This window comes from Hydra vulgaris, chromosome 07 (genome assembly GCF_038396675.1).
Source record: "Hydra vulgaris chromosome 07, alternate assembly HydraT2T_AEP".
NCBI lineage: Eukaryota > Metazoa > Cnidaria > Hydrozoa > Anthoathecata > Hydridae > Hydra > Hydra vulgaris.
This window is the reverse complement of record NC_088926.1, coordinates 15601298-15616787: the sequence shown is the minus strand read 5'-3', so window position 1 is coordinate 15616787 and position 15490 is coordinate 15601298. Positions and strand designations below refer to the sequence as shown.

The window sequence follows — 15490 nt, the reverse complement described above, 5'->3', positions numbered from 1 at the left end:
AAACAGCAACATCAATGATACGATAACCAGATATACAAGGTTTCAAAACCAGTGCATCTAAGTCTTCAACTTTTCGAGACGAAGCTGACAAATTAAGTAAGTTTTCATTATTTTGTTCCAAAACACAAGTGCTGTTAGCACCATTTAAATTAATTGTTGACAACTCAATACTAACATTATCAGAAACACTATCAATGTTCACAGATTTATTAAGATTTCCAATAAATCCTCTCCTTTTACGGTGAGTTTGTGTACGTTGCTTCACTCGACAATCTTTTCCCATTTTCACTAATAAAACTAAGCTGATAAAATAACACTGATTTAAATTGTCGTACTTGATGTAGCAACCTTTACAAAAATTCTTGAAAAATTCATAAAGAAGCTGTTCAAGCTTGAACATTACAATTATAACACATCGAGGTTGAATGAAGATAAAATGTAGGATGTATACAGTTAAACAAGTGCGTTGCAATGGCGTTGCTAGGGATATCACATTCAGATAGTTTATTTAAATAGACAAATTAAGACAGTTATAGGTTAATTTGCTACTTTTAAAACAATTTTTATAATCATACTCAGGTAAAAGTAGTTAAAAACAATTTTTTTTTTTTTTGAAAATATTGAAATTTTAAGGGGATAGCCCCTTAATTATCTCTTTCATATTACAGAAAAGTCTTATCAGATGTACATTGTTCCCCTCTAAAAGCTTTCATTGCCGTCATCTTGGCGGCGATGAATGCTTTTAGCGGGGAACGATGGAGGCCAATTTTTTTTTCCAAAAAACAATCAAATACGCTATTCAGTTATATTTTGAGATCAGTGGTTTAAAATATACTAAATTATAGTAAAACTCCAACTGGTGCTACCTTGAGACAGCTTAATCACTTTTTTAGTCTAATTGCACTCAGCAAATCCTGATTTTCTGCCAGAGCCAGAGATGTTATCCTCTTATCAGTCAAGCTTGGTAAAATAATTCCAAAGAGACATAGTTTCACTTTCAATCAGATCACTGAAGTAAGAATTTTGAGACTGGTAATCTTTTTTGACTTTAATCAAGCTAGTTTAATTTTAGGAGGAAATTAGTTATTTAACTAGAATAGAAGGCTAGTTTAATTTTAGAAGGTAATTAGTTATTTAACAATTATCTGACTTGATAAAAACAAAGTAATTTTTTACGCTATTTTACCATAATAATTTCCGCTTTTACTATCTTTTATCACAAATTAACAGAATTTCCGATTTTTATCGCGTTTACGCAGTTTCAACGTTTTTACGCATTTTTACCGATTTTACGCATTTTACGCAATTTTACCGCCTTCTGTAATAAAAAAGCGTAAAAATGCGTAATACGCATTTTTACCGCATACGGTAAATTTTTACCGCATACAGTAACTTTTACCGCATACACTGCACAGTGGGCCAGTAGGTGGACAAAATGGGAAAAATTTTCGTTGTCTAATCTTGAAAACCTATTTAATTTTAGTATCTACATATATTAGGAGAAATCTATTGATAATTTATTTATATTAAATCCCTTAGTTACCAGGACTCTAAGCATTTGAATATTGAGATAAAATAAAAAAATAAAAAAATTATAAATAAGTAATTAACGGTGACATCAACGTTGTGTTATATTTCAATTACATCTACGTTTTTGAAACAAAAAATTAGTACATGTTATTCTAGAGTATTTAGAGATAAGAAAAACTAATGTGTGAAATAAATTTGTCATAGCATGTTATCTCAGTTATACTTTGAAAATCACAGATTAAAAAAAAAAATTTCTTAAGAAACTTATTTTTTGCCGCACAATAACTAATAATTACCACAATTTGCCATGTGTTGCCTTATATTTATTTGAGCTATATGATGCTTCAATCGAGTTTTAATTGATTGCTCGTCCCCTTAAATCCCCGTTCAGATTTTATGTATGTTTTAACTTGGTTGCTATGGTACTAAATTTTGCATAGCAACAACTCATTTTTACATTAACGTTGTTTTAACAGTATTTTACTTGCGCTAAATACACAATATTAGGGGTATGTATTAAAATGAGATTCAGAATTCTTATGAGGTTAACTTTTTTTGGTTACTATGGATACCTTACTTTGCATAACATAAAAACAACATATTTTCGGTAGTTGTTAGTAATTTAATTACTAACACTGACAGTAATTTAATTACTTTTAATTTTAATTACTAACACTTGTAGTAACTTAATTACTAACAAGTATTAGTAGTCCAGGCGGTATACATATTATAACATTTTACTTTTAAATACAAAATACTTGTTACAATAATTATTTAGATGTGGTTTTGTTAAACTTAGACATTCATAATTTTCTCCAAAAAAACAATCTTAGTATTTCAAAACAAAATATTACTGAAGATATATTAAAATTTATTCAGCCAAAATTTGCTGATTTTAAAGACGTTGATTTTAGACATGCTGTTCAACGATTTGTTTACTTGTATAAAAAAAAGTGGAAATCTGCAAACTATACTGTGAAAAATTTTGAAAAGAAGTTTGTGAACTGGCTTAATGAATATTTAATTGTCAGAAAAAAAGACAATGAACTAACTGCAAGTAGACCTGGTCGAAAACCAGTTGCATTTGATAATAGTTCTAATAAAACTAAAAAACGGCGTGTATCTTGTTTAATTGAATCTCACTCATCCAATGAATTATTTTTTGCTGCTAATAAAAAATTTAGAGATGAATCTGTTGTTATTGCTGCCAAGAATGTTTTAAATATATCAAATACAGAAAAAGCAACTAAATATTCAGCAGACGAAGCACTGGCTTTAATAATTGATGCAAGTCTGACAAAAGCTTCCTATCAATTGATTAGAAGCGGAGCCTTGGAGAAAGAATATAACATCTACCCCGCTTATAATGATGTAAGAGATGCAAAATTGAAATGTTATCCTGCAAACATAACAGTGGAGGACTATTCAGCTTCAGTTCCTTTAAAAGATTTAATGACTCATACTTTGCAAAGAATCTGTGCAGTTCAGGAACCTGTGCTAAGGCACTTGATATTGAACGACAAAGCAATAAAAACAATGACACTAACGTGTAAGGCTGGTTTTGATGGTGCTACTGGCCAAAGCATTTATAAACAAGTTTTATCAGAACCCGACATTAACAGAGATTTAAAGCGTGAAGAATCATTATTTATTACTTGTCTTGTCCCATTGGATTTGACTGGATTTAACAACAGCAACGAAAAGGTGCCTATTTGGAGAAATCAAAAGTCATCCTCCACAGCCTATTGTAGACCCATAAGATTTGCATACAAAATGGAATCCAAGGAATCTGTGATTGAAGAAGATCAGTACATTAAAAGTGAGATAGAAAGCTTGGGTATGATTTTATTAGAGGTTTGCGGATCTTCTATTGAAGTGAATTGTATTATTGAACTTACAATGATTGATGGGAAGGTTCAAACAATATTATCTGAAAAAAATAACTCATACCAATGCTGTTCAGTGTGTGGTGTCTCTCCAAAAAATATGAATAATCTTGATATCCTTAATATAGATTATACTAACAGAGAGTTCAAATATGGTCTTTCCAGTCTTCATGCATGGATTCGATTTTTTGAGATGTTATTGCACATTGCATATAAAAAAGAAACAAGAAAGTGGCAAGCAAGATCTAAAGAACGCAAAGAAAAGGCATCTGTAGCTAAACAAAAGATTCAGACTGATTTTATGAACAAAATGGAACTTGTTGTTGATTTCCCTAAAAGTGGTGGTTCTGGAACAAGTAATGATGGCAATACCTCAAGGCGTGCTTTTGCAGCATATGAACAAACAGCTGAAATTCTGGGTATGGACTAAAACCTTATATTCAGATTTTACATTATCTTGGTAACGCTCTCTTCAGGATATGAAATAGACTGCTTAAAGTTCAAGGATTATTGTTTTGACACTTTTAGGCTATATGTGTCCCTTTATCCATGGTATTACATGACTCAATCAGTTCACAAAGTATTGATACATGGACATGACATAATTAAAAGCCTTACATTACCCATCGGACTTATGTCAGAGGAAGCTCAAGAGGCTAGAAATAAAGACTTTAAATCTTATCGCGAAAATTTCAGCCGAAAAACATCCAGAAAAGCAACAAATACTGATCTTATCAATAGACTCCTAGTTTCCAGTGATCCTGTTATTTCATCATTGCATTTTTCAACATCACACCAAACAAATCATAAAGCATTTCCTTCAGATGTTTTACAATTACTTAAACAATCTTCAAACGATATTATTGTTTTATAATTTTTTGATGTAATTTAAAATTGATAACGTTTTCTTGCACTATTTTTTGCTTTTATAATTCCTAAAACATTATTTACCTAAATACTCAATTTTTATTCAATATAGGTGGGTCAAAAATCCGATAAGATATTCAAATATCAATTTACCACTTTGTAACTAAGGAAAGTATCCGGTAACGAAGCAATATAAGTATCCATAACAACTAAATTTAAAAAATTATCACTTTTGTAAGAAGTGTGATCTCATATTGGTACTCATGCCAAATTTAGTGAATATAGCACTTATAAAATATCTGCAGATAACAAAAGTAGGTTGTTGCTAAGCAAAAAAAAGGTATCCATAGCAACGAAATAAAAAAATATTACCTTCATAAAAAGCGCAGACATCATATTAGTACTCATACTAATTTTAGTGAATATAGCTCTAATATTAAATTAGTTATGAATTTTGTCCAGTAAAAGTGCATTCTGGCCCACTGTGCACTGCTGTAAAAATGCTTATTACGCGTTTTACCGCATTTTACCGAAATTTTTTTACCGCTGGGTGCGGATTCACAACTTTTGCGTAACTCTTGCGTAGCTTAGCAAAAGTTACGAAAAACTTACGCAAATTATTTTTTGCGTAGCTATTTGGTATTCACAACTTTTTCGCAGCATTTGCGTAAAGTTAAGGTTGCGTATGAGTTACACAAAAACTTACGCAAAATTTAAGGCAAATATTTTATAACCATTTGTATAAAGGAAGTAGTTAGTATTACAAATTCTTTTTTTATTAAGATACATAGGACAATGTGACCAAACAGTGAATGTTTCTTTTTTAAAGACAGGGCTTAAATTTACTTACAATTATTTTCTGTTGTTGTTGTTGCAACATTTAAAAATGTAGCAAAACCATAGAGGGGCTATTCAAATAAAACGTGACATTCTTATATAGGGTAAAGGTGTTTGCAAGTGTCACCAAATATGACATGGAAGAAGGGGTGGTTAGCTGCAGTGTGACAAATTTTTAAAATTTAAATTATAATCACAGCGGAATAGTAAACCTTTAGGTTTACTAAAAAAAGTACAAACTCGAAGATATATTTGTTTAAAAATAATGTCACGTCACAAAGAGGGCGGGGAGAGAATTGTCACATATACAAAAAAGGCAGTCTAAAAAACAACAAAAAAGTGTCTCGTATTATTTGAATAGCCCCATATAGCATATTCGTGCATTACTTTTAAAAGTAATAGGATATATAGCATAAATATTCTTTCAATCTATTTTGAGTATCTATTAGCAAAATAATCAAAATAATCAATAATTGAAAATTGGACAAAAATGGACCAAATATAAGCCGGTTGGTTTTTTAAATGAGATATTAATTATTAACAAAATGCTATGCACCTATTATTTTAAATATAAACATTACAAGCACTCATTAAGAAATAATTGAGGTATATTTACCCAAATCCAAATGGGTAATATAAGTTGTATTATCCAGGGATTATATTGGATAATTATTCGGCTTCCTGTATGATGTCATCAGTAAATGCCCATTGGTTTTATTTAACCCTAATTCTAAACCTGCCGCGTACTTTATTTGTAAACATTACTGGCTAAATAAACTAGCTAAAATATACAGAAAAATAGAATTTGAAAAAACTTTTTTTTTCTATTTTTTATATAAAAAGAAAAAGAAAAATAACATGAAATTAATATTTTGAGGTATTTTTTTGGCGCCCATACCGGTCCTATAGTACCAAAAAAGGTCTGGGTTCACCGCTGCTCAGATCATGCAACTTGTCTTGCATCGCTTCAGGAAGTTAAAACAAAAATACTTATTTTAGCATAAAATTTCACATTCATAAAATAATGGAAGGGCTAATTTAAAGTGTTTTGTTTTAACTTCTTGTTTTAACATTCTTACTTCTCATACCCTAGGGCGTAAGAAAACATCATAATAATTGTTAAACTTCCTTTTCAGTGGTCTTGTTTTATCACATAATTGACTTGAATCAAAAACACTTTTATTTGCAATAGGGAATGACTGTTTCATTAAATAAAGAAATTACTTCAATAAATTCAAGAAATACTTTTGATTGCATTCTAGTTTATTTGAAATTATTTATAAACAAAATTTCTATTGTCAGAAATATAAGGAACATTTTGAAAACATAAACAAAAGTTCAAAAACTTTTTCATAACATATTATGAAAAATACATTATTTTATTTTTCATAATACGTTATAGAAAAATTGTATTTTTCATAATATGTTATAGATTTATATCGACTAGACTAATACATTTTAGTCTGGTCGATATAAATCTACATTCGTAACTTCGATACGTACTGTTTCAATTGTATTAATTAATAAAAGTTGAGTTTGAATTAAAATCCACTTCTTTTTTGTAAGTTTTTTTCAGTGATATTTCAGATTGAAAATTTATGATACTATTTTTGCACGAATAAAAACATGATTCTTATATTTGATGGATAGAGTAAAGTTAATTCTGTGAATCAGGTACGTACAGTATAAAAAAGTTTGACTCATTGACAGAGCAAGTATCAATTAAATTACAACAACAAGTATTGTAGTAGGTTTTTAAGACACCAAATAGAGTACAATCTAAAAGCTACAACCAGTGTGAACAATATGCTGTCATCTCAAGAATTGTAATATTATTTTCAATAGCAACAGATAATAATTCTAGTGAATTGTGAAAAGCGCTATCACTCCATTTGGACTAACTGGTGGATCAAGTTATTTTTTATAGAATTTCTGCTCTTTGCAATAACTAACTACAACAATAAGATTTTATACAGAAATAAAATAAAAAAATCTACCAAAATAATTTAAACTATTACAGAATATGTTTATTATTTGCAAATAACAATATTATTTACCAAGAAATTAGGCTTTGAAAAACAATGCTCTTTTTTTTAATAATTTAAATTATCCATAGATATTAATAATATCTCCTGATAATTGAAATAATTAAAAACAGAGCATTATTATTCAAAGTAATCCTAATATTGTTAATACCTTTGGATAATTGAAATCATCGAAAAAATTATCAAAGTAATTTTAATACTTAGGTTAAAATACTTTTTTACTTCAATAGCCTGATTACTCAGAGATAATTTTAGCATTATTGTATTTTGAAATAGCCTTGTTCTTATTTATGAATAAAAAATATATATATATTTGAGAAACTAATGAATTAATTACATATTTTTGTGAATATTGTATCTATATTAGCACACATACTTTTTCTCTCTAACACAGAGAAAGTGAGAGAGAGACTCTCTCACTTTCTCTCTCTCTCTCTTTATGCTAGTTGTGCAAGTTAAAGTATATACTTCAATATTTTCGTATTGTATAGTTTAGATACAGGTACCGAAAAAAGTTTAGATTTTCAATGTATGAAAGTAATATTGAACTTTGATGATAAATTATATATATATATGTATATATATATATATATATATATATATATATATATATATATATATATATATATATATATATATATATATATATATATATATATATATATATATATATATATATATATATATATATATGACATGCTTTGATAAAAAACGGAATTTACACCGCATTCAATTGCATACATATTAGGCGATCAATAAACAAACACACGCAAATGTATTGAATTCAAATGAAAATAAATACATTTTAAACAATTAAACTTTTTAATAAATACATTTAAACAAAGCAATGTAAATATTTATATCAATATTTACATGGATATTCTTTGTTTTTAATCACCAGATGAAGTCTTCTTGGCATACTTTCAACCAACTTTGAACACTGATCTTTATTAGCTTCCAGACACCAAACTCGTCTGATTTCATCCATCAAGGGTTCTGTAGATGTACATTCGGTTCTATCAAGATTATCTTTGATGTATTTCCACAAATTTTCAATCGGATTATGATCCGGACTATTTCCAGGCCAAGGAAGAACTTCAATTTTGATGAAGAACATCAAAGTTCAACATTAGTTTCATACATTGAAAAAATAATGAAATTACGCAAAAAATTTTTTTATTCTTTTTGCGTAAATAATAACTTACGTCAAAACTCAAGTTTTTAGTTACGCAAGATTTGTGAATATGACTTTGCGTAATTTGAACTAAAACTTACGCAAACTTTACGCAAATTTTGGACTTACGAAAGTGTTGTGAATCCGCACCCTGGTGCGGTAAAGCCGATGGTTATTTGAAAATTTATGTTTTAATGTTTTGTTTGTTATTTCACATTTATTTAATTGGTACAATCTGAATGTAATGAGTTGTGTTTATTATTTTTTTTGTTTAAGAGTTTTAACTCAAGTGATAAGAAACAACAGCATATGGTTAAAATATATAAAGTTGGTTCGAATTTTCAGACCATTAAAGTTTCTAGCTAAGTTTGAAAGTAACTATATTTTTTTAATTTTTTCACTATTTGTGTTCAAATGAGTTTTATATATATATATATATATATATATATATATATATATATATATATATATATATATATATATATATATATATATATATATATATATATATATATATATATAGATATAGATATAGATATATATATATATATATATATATATATATATATAGATATATATATAACACCAATTAGTTTTTTTAAATTTTATTAAAGCAATTTTATACGCAATTTTATAGTTTTCTTTTTGCGCTTTAAAAAAAATGCCTTGCTTTCCGTTGTTCATAATGAATGGTGTTCTTCAGGTATAACTTATTTAGGAATATTTTTTTGCGAAGCGTGTTTTTTTTGTGTTACTTTAGTAATAGAAATTGATAGTTTTTAAATTTTTATAAAATTCGAGGCAGAAATCGCATAATAAGCCATCTTGTCCCGATCACGTGACCATATAACAAATTTTTGTTTTAATTTTTATTTCAAATTTTTTTATTTGCATATATATATATATATATATATATATATATATATATATATATATATATATATATATATATGTATGTATATATATGAATAACTTTAAATGTATTCTATAAAATAGAGTGCTCATTGTTCTTTATGTTGTCTCTATAGTCCTGCTGTACCGCCAAAAATAAGGGAGGGGGGGTTAATTTTGTTAATTCAAACTATTTAGTAAAGTAAAGAAGGAGGAGGCAGATTTTCAGGTATTTTTTAGAGTATTAGTTTTGCACTTTCTTAATCTATGTTACTATAAATTACGTTATACATCGACATGTTTTAGAAAAGCCATAATATAATTTCTGTTTCAGAGAAGCTATTTATATATACGCCTACAACATACGAGTCTCAAAAAATTTTTCATTTTTCAGAACATAACATTTTTGACTTTTGACACATCTTGACCTATTGTGCTGCGTAGTTTATGAATGCCTTATGTTTTGAATGAATTATGTTTCTAATGTTTCTATATGTTGAATGAATTATGTTTCTAAAAAGTAACACCACAAAAAAACGTTTTCACTCGACGCTACATTAAAAAAAAGTTTCAATTAAAAAGAATTAAGCAAGGAGTGAGACAAGGATCATTCTGTCCCCCTACCTATATAACATAAACACTGAAAAGTTACTCGAAACTATAAAACATGATAATGTTGTGGGTACTTCTATACATGGAAACTTCACAGGTGTTGTTGCTTATGCTGACGACATCATTCTTCTTAGCTCTACTCTATCTGGTCTTGAAATGCTGATTACAACGTGTAATATTTACAATAATTTAAAAGGCATAAAGCTCAATGCTGTCAAAACGGAACTGTTGCTTTCCGGAAAAAGACAATTAACTAATTACAAGATAACCCTAGACGACCATCAAATAATACCAAATGAAAAACTTAATCATCTAGGCTTTATTTGGGATACACAAAAATCTTTTTTTGCCTCACTCAATAGAACTAATATTAACAATAGGGTATCAAATTTCCAAACAATAATGCAAACTCTGATTCAATCTGGTATCCGGTTTGTACATCCATCTTCAATTATTCAGTTATATACATCTTTAGCAGTTCCGACGCTAACGCATGATCTGAAACTCTGTGAAAATAGAAAGTCAACAACGCAAAGGCTTAATAAACTTGGAAGAAATGCAGTTAAGTCATTTTTTAATATCTCTAAGTATAGCAAAAACTATATAAACTCTATATTTAAAGTTCGGGAGATATCAACTTACATACAACAAAATAAAATAAACCTATTTATCCGTCTATTAAATAATAAAGTAACTTTTGAAATCATAAATTCTCAGCTTAACTATTTTTCATTAAAATATTCATTTTTAGATTATATAAAGGAATTATGTAAGATCCATAAAATAAAAATGAAAAACTTAATTCAGGATAAGAAGAAAGTGAAAATTAATATTTCAGAAAATATAATTCCTGAAGATACTTATCAAGTTTTAGTACACGCAATTCAATGTTGGAATGCAAAGCAACAGCGAACAATTTTCAAAAATACTCTTGAAGAAAACATTCCCAAGTGATCTACTTTATTCTCTCTTTATATATCTAAAACTATTTTTATGTATTTTTACCTTGTAAACACATTTACAGAGGGTGTTTAATAAAATAATAATAAATAATATTTTTATTAAATGATGAGGTCTGTGAATTATGAAAAAACTAAAAAAATTAAAATGATAAATTTTGCGGTATCATAAAATATAAATGTTTGTAGCAAAAAAACCCAGACCAAAGATTCTTTTTTTTTAGAAAAAAAAATCTTCTTAAAATCACAATCGCTTGTCCAATTTTGAATAAGATTTTAAATAAATGCTTTTTTTGGTAAAATGAACATCATAATTTAATAATATGATCTATTCCGATCGTTTATTGGAAATTTTTCTTTATTATAAGCTCTTTCTTGGTTGGAATTCTAGTATTTTTTGTGAAAATTGATAGAAATATTGTTTTTTGACAACTATATATAGTTAATATACGTCAGAACCAATTAGAACTAGGATTCATAGTGGTTAAGGCACTTTTTCAAAAGAATTTAATTAAGTTTATATTAACGCCAATTAGCGAAATTGATCTAGTGAATCAAAAGTCTTCTTTAGATTCTCTATATATAGGGGTAGTTAAAAGGTTTTGAAAATAATATATTCAAAAAAAAAAAAATTTAAATCTGTTAATTTGCTATTGATATGGATATATTAACAGTTGGACTATATATATCTTAAGCATTCTTAAATATTTACACATTCGATATATTTGCATATGTATATACATATATATCAAATACTACAATCTATCTTCTATCCTATTGCTCTGTTATTTTAAGGCCATTGAGCACACCACTTTATAGAATATATTTAAAATTATTTTTATATATATACATATATTTTTTTAATTTATATATATATATATATATATATATATATATATATATATATATATATATATATATAAATATATATATATATATATATATATATGTATGACACATCTACAACATACAATTACAACGAGAAAGGATTGTCTGAGTTTCAGAGAATTATCTTCACTTCTAATGACAAGAAGTGTATTATTAAAGATTAAAGAAAAGATACACACTATAAGAGTCCAGATTATAATGATGCATAGCAGTGAAACATATGCAATAAAAGAGATGTCCATCTAATGATGTCTACTATTTGGAAAGAATTGAAAAGACAACAATCAGATGGATGTGCGGTGCAACTCTAAAAATAAGAAAAGATGTGGTGATCTTATATAGAGATTATTAATAGTGAGTGTATCTATGATGATGCACCAGGGAAGATTAAGGTCGTAAAGATCCAGATAATCATGTATCAGCGTCCAGAGTTGAGAGTTTCAGGCAAAAAAATTAGAAGTAGAAGCTGGAAACTTGGGGATGATGTGTTACAGGCAACATGAAAAAGCTACAGTTAAGCAAAAAAAATGCTTATGATCTTATACATTAGAGAAACAGCATTATCAGCGTTATGATATTTCTATATACGAAACTGCAATATAATACTATATGTATGTATATGTATATATATATATATATATATATATATATATATATATATATATATATATATATATATATATATATATATATATGTATATATATATATATATATATATATATATATATATATATATATATATATATATATATATATATATATATATATATATATATATATATATATATATATATATATATATACACAGTATGCGTATAAAATTATTCACGCCCTATCATAAAATATGTTGTAGCAATAAAACAAAAACCAAATTAATTAAAATAATTTTAATTGAAATTTAAAAAATGTTTGTTGTAGCAACTATTAACAATATTAACTATAATATTTGAAAAATTAAATCTTGTTTTTAAAAAATTATTTAAAAATTGAGATATTAGGAAGCGTCAAAAGTATTCATACCTCTCAAAGTTTTATTTAGTATATTCGAGTTTTTTGTTTTATTTGTTAATAATTATTTAGTGTAAAGTCCGTGGGCATCGATAACTGCTTGCAAGCGACAAGGAGTACTATCAACTAAGTTTTGTAAATAGTTTGGAGGAATATTATGCCAAGCTGCCTCCATCGCCAAAAAGAAGTTTTGTTTGTTGATACTGTGCTCATCCCTTTTGACTTTGCTATCCAAATAATACCACAAATTTTCAATTGGATTGATATCTGGACTTTGCGCAGGCCAATCCAACAATTCTATTTCATTTTTTTCGAAATATACTTTGGCAATTTTACTGGTATGTTTTGGATCATTGTCTTGTTGGAAGACAAATTGATCCGTTAATCCTAATTTATTGACGGAGGGCATAAGTTTGTTTCGCAAAATATTTACATATCCAGTTCCTGTTAATTTTTCTTCAATTTGAACTAAGTTACCAACTAAAACAGCCCCAAACAAGTACATTACCACCTCCGTGTTTGATGATTGCTTTTATAGTCTAAGGGTTTTTCTTTTCCGTACATTTGGTTCTTTTTTTGGAATTCTTTAGTTCGAATTAACTTTCATCAGACCATAAAACTAATTTCTAGAAACCTAATGTCTTTGAAAAGTACTTTTTTGCAAAGGTAAGTTGTTTAGTTTTAGTTTTTCTCGAACTAAAGGGTTTTTTTGTAATGCAGGATCCATAAAACCCCTAAGTCTACGTTGTATTGTTCGTTTAAAACGTTCACGTTTAGTTTCTCTTTAATAGCTCTGGCAGAATTAACAGGCTCTCGCTTTACTTCTCTTACAATGAGCCTATCTTCCCGAGATGTTGTTTTTGGTGGACGGCTTGAATGTGCTTTATTTGGCACACTTTCAGTCCATTTATATTTTTGTATTATTGATTGTACCGTGCTTTTATTATATTTTTCAGCATTTTTTCTCTACCTGAAGCCTCTTTCATGATCATCAACAATCATTTGCCGTACGTCAACACTAATTTCGTTGGTCTTAAGCATTTTGGAAAACTTTCAACATAAAACAGAAGAAAAAGTTATTTAAATATTAAAAATTTTACGTCTGTAGTTCAGACAAACAAAATTAAATAACTTACCAGCAAAAACAATCAAAAAATAAACTTACAGCACTAAATAATTCAATAGGTATGAATACTTATGTTGTATTTAAAATTGCACTATTTATGTTATATACTAAACATAACCAAAAATAATAAGTTAGCATCTTAATTATCACCACAGAATTATTCTTAGTTATCATGTTTACACATACTTATTATTTCATAGCAATAAAAAATAAACACGTTAGAGTATGAAAACAAAGTTTAGTAATATGCTTAGGGTATGAATAATTTTGTCGCATACTATTTATAAATATATATATATATATATATATATATATATATATATATATATATATATATATATATATATATATATATATATATATATATATATGTATACAGTACTGTAAATATGTTTTAGATCACTTGCATAATTAGACGTATTTACAATTTTTTAGATATATTAAATGTTTGTTTTTATTTTTAAATGTTTAGTTTGCATTTTTAGATTAATTAAATGGGTAAAATATCTTTAATAGAGAGACAAAAAGTAATTGTGCTTCATGAAGAAGGTTATTCGCAGCGCAAAACTTTGTCCAAAACAGGATATTCGAAGACTGCTGTTGCAGAAATCATTAAAAAATTTAGAGAAACTGGCTCTCTTGAAGATAGAAAAAAAAGTGGTAGACCTCCTAAGCTAACAAAAGATGAATATAAATATTTAAAAACCCTTTCTTTAAGAAATAGGAAAAAAACATCAACCGAGTTGACAAAGGACATTAACACAGCAACTGGGAAAAATGTCAGCTCTTCTTGTATTCGACGACACCTACTCAAATCGGGATTAAGAGGGTGTGTTGCCATTCGAAAACCATTATAACGGCGTGGCAATAAAGAAAGACGACTTAAATATGCAAAACAACACAAAGATTGGGCCCAGGAAATGTTTAATCGTGTTCTGTAAACCGATGAGTCCAAATTCGAAATTTTTAGAACAAAAAAACGTCTATATGTTCGAAGAAGATTTGGAAAAACCTATCAGCCCGAGTGTTTAAACCCTACTATTAAACACGGATGAGGCTCTATACAAGTTTGGAGCTGTTTATCTTCATCTGGAGTAGGTGATTTAATCAAAGTAGACGGGCGACTCACCGGGGAACGTTATGAGGATATCCTAAGGCACCATGCTTTATCATCCGGAATGAAACTAATGTCATAATTTTATTCTGCAGCAGCGCAATGACCCAAAATACTGTTCCCAAGTGACAAAAAATTATTTAAATGAAATGGCAGAGGAAGGAGTACTGGATTTAATGACCTGGCCTCCCAGAGTTCAGATAAAAATATAATTGAGCATATTTGGGATTACCTGGATAGAAAGAAGGTCGAACGTGCTCCCCGAAATGCTGAAGAATGTTTTGAAGTACTTCAAAAAGAAAGGCACAACATAGGCCCAGGATTTTATAGCGAAATTGTATGAATCTATTCCTCGGCGTATATCGGCTGTAATTAAGGCAAAAGGAGGACATAGCAGATATTAGGAGTTTTGTACATTGTTTGACATTAAAAAGTTTGTAATTGGTACATATTTTGTGTTAATTACATGTGTTTTAATAAGTTTATAATATAGAACTACAAACTTAAATATAAGAGAAGAATTCTCCGGAATTTTTTGAAAAAATGTAAGTG

At 27.9% G+C, this 15490-nt stretch overlaps 1 protein-coding gene across 6 annotated transcripts in view; it reads left to right on the top strand.

The window, feature by feature from the left end:
• Positions 1-15490, top strand: part of LOC101237519 (voltage-dependent L-type calcium channel subunit alpha-1D) — a 194449-nt gene that overhangs the window by 16303 nt on the left and 162656 nt on the right. For all 6 annotated transcript variants that reach the window (XR_010639593.1, XM_065801179.1, XM_065801180.1 and 3 more), the window contains exon 3: positions 8616-8713. Coding sequence is in view for 5 of the 6 variants with exons in the window: in XM_065801179.1 (XP_065657251.1) it covers positions 8616-8713 (98 nt within the window). In the remaining variant the exon portion in view is untranslated. The remainder of the gene's footprint in view (positions 1-8615; positions 8714-15490) is intronic.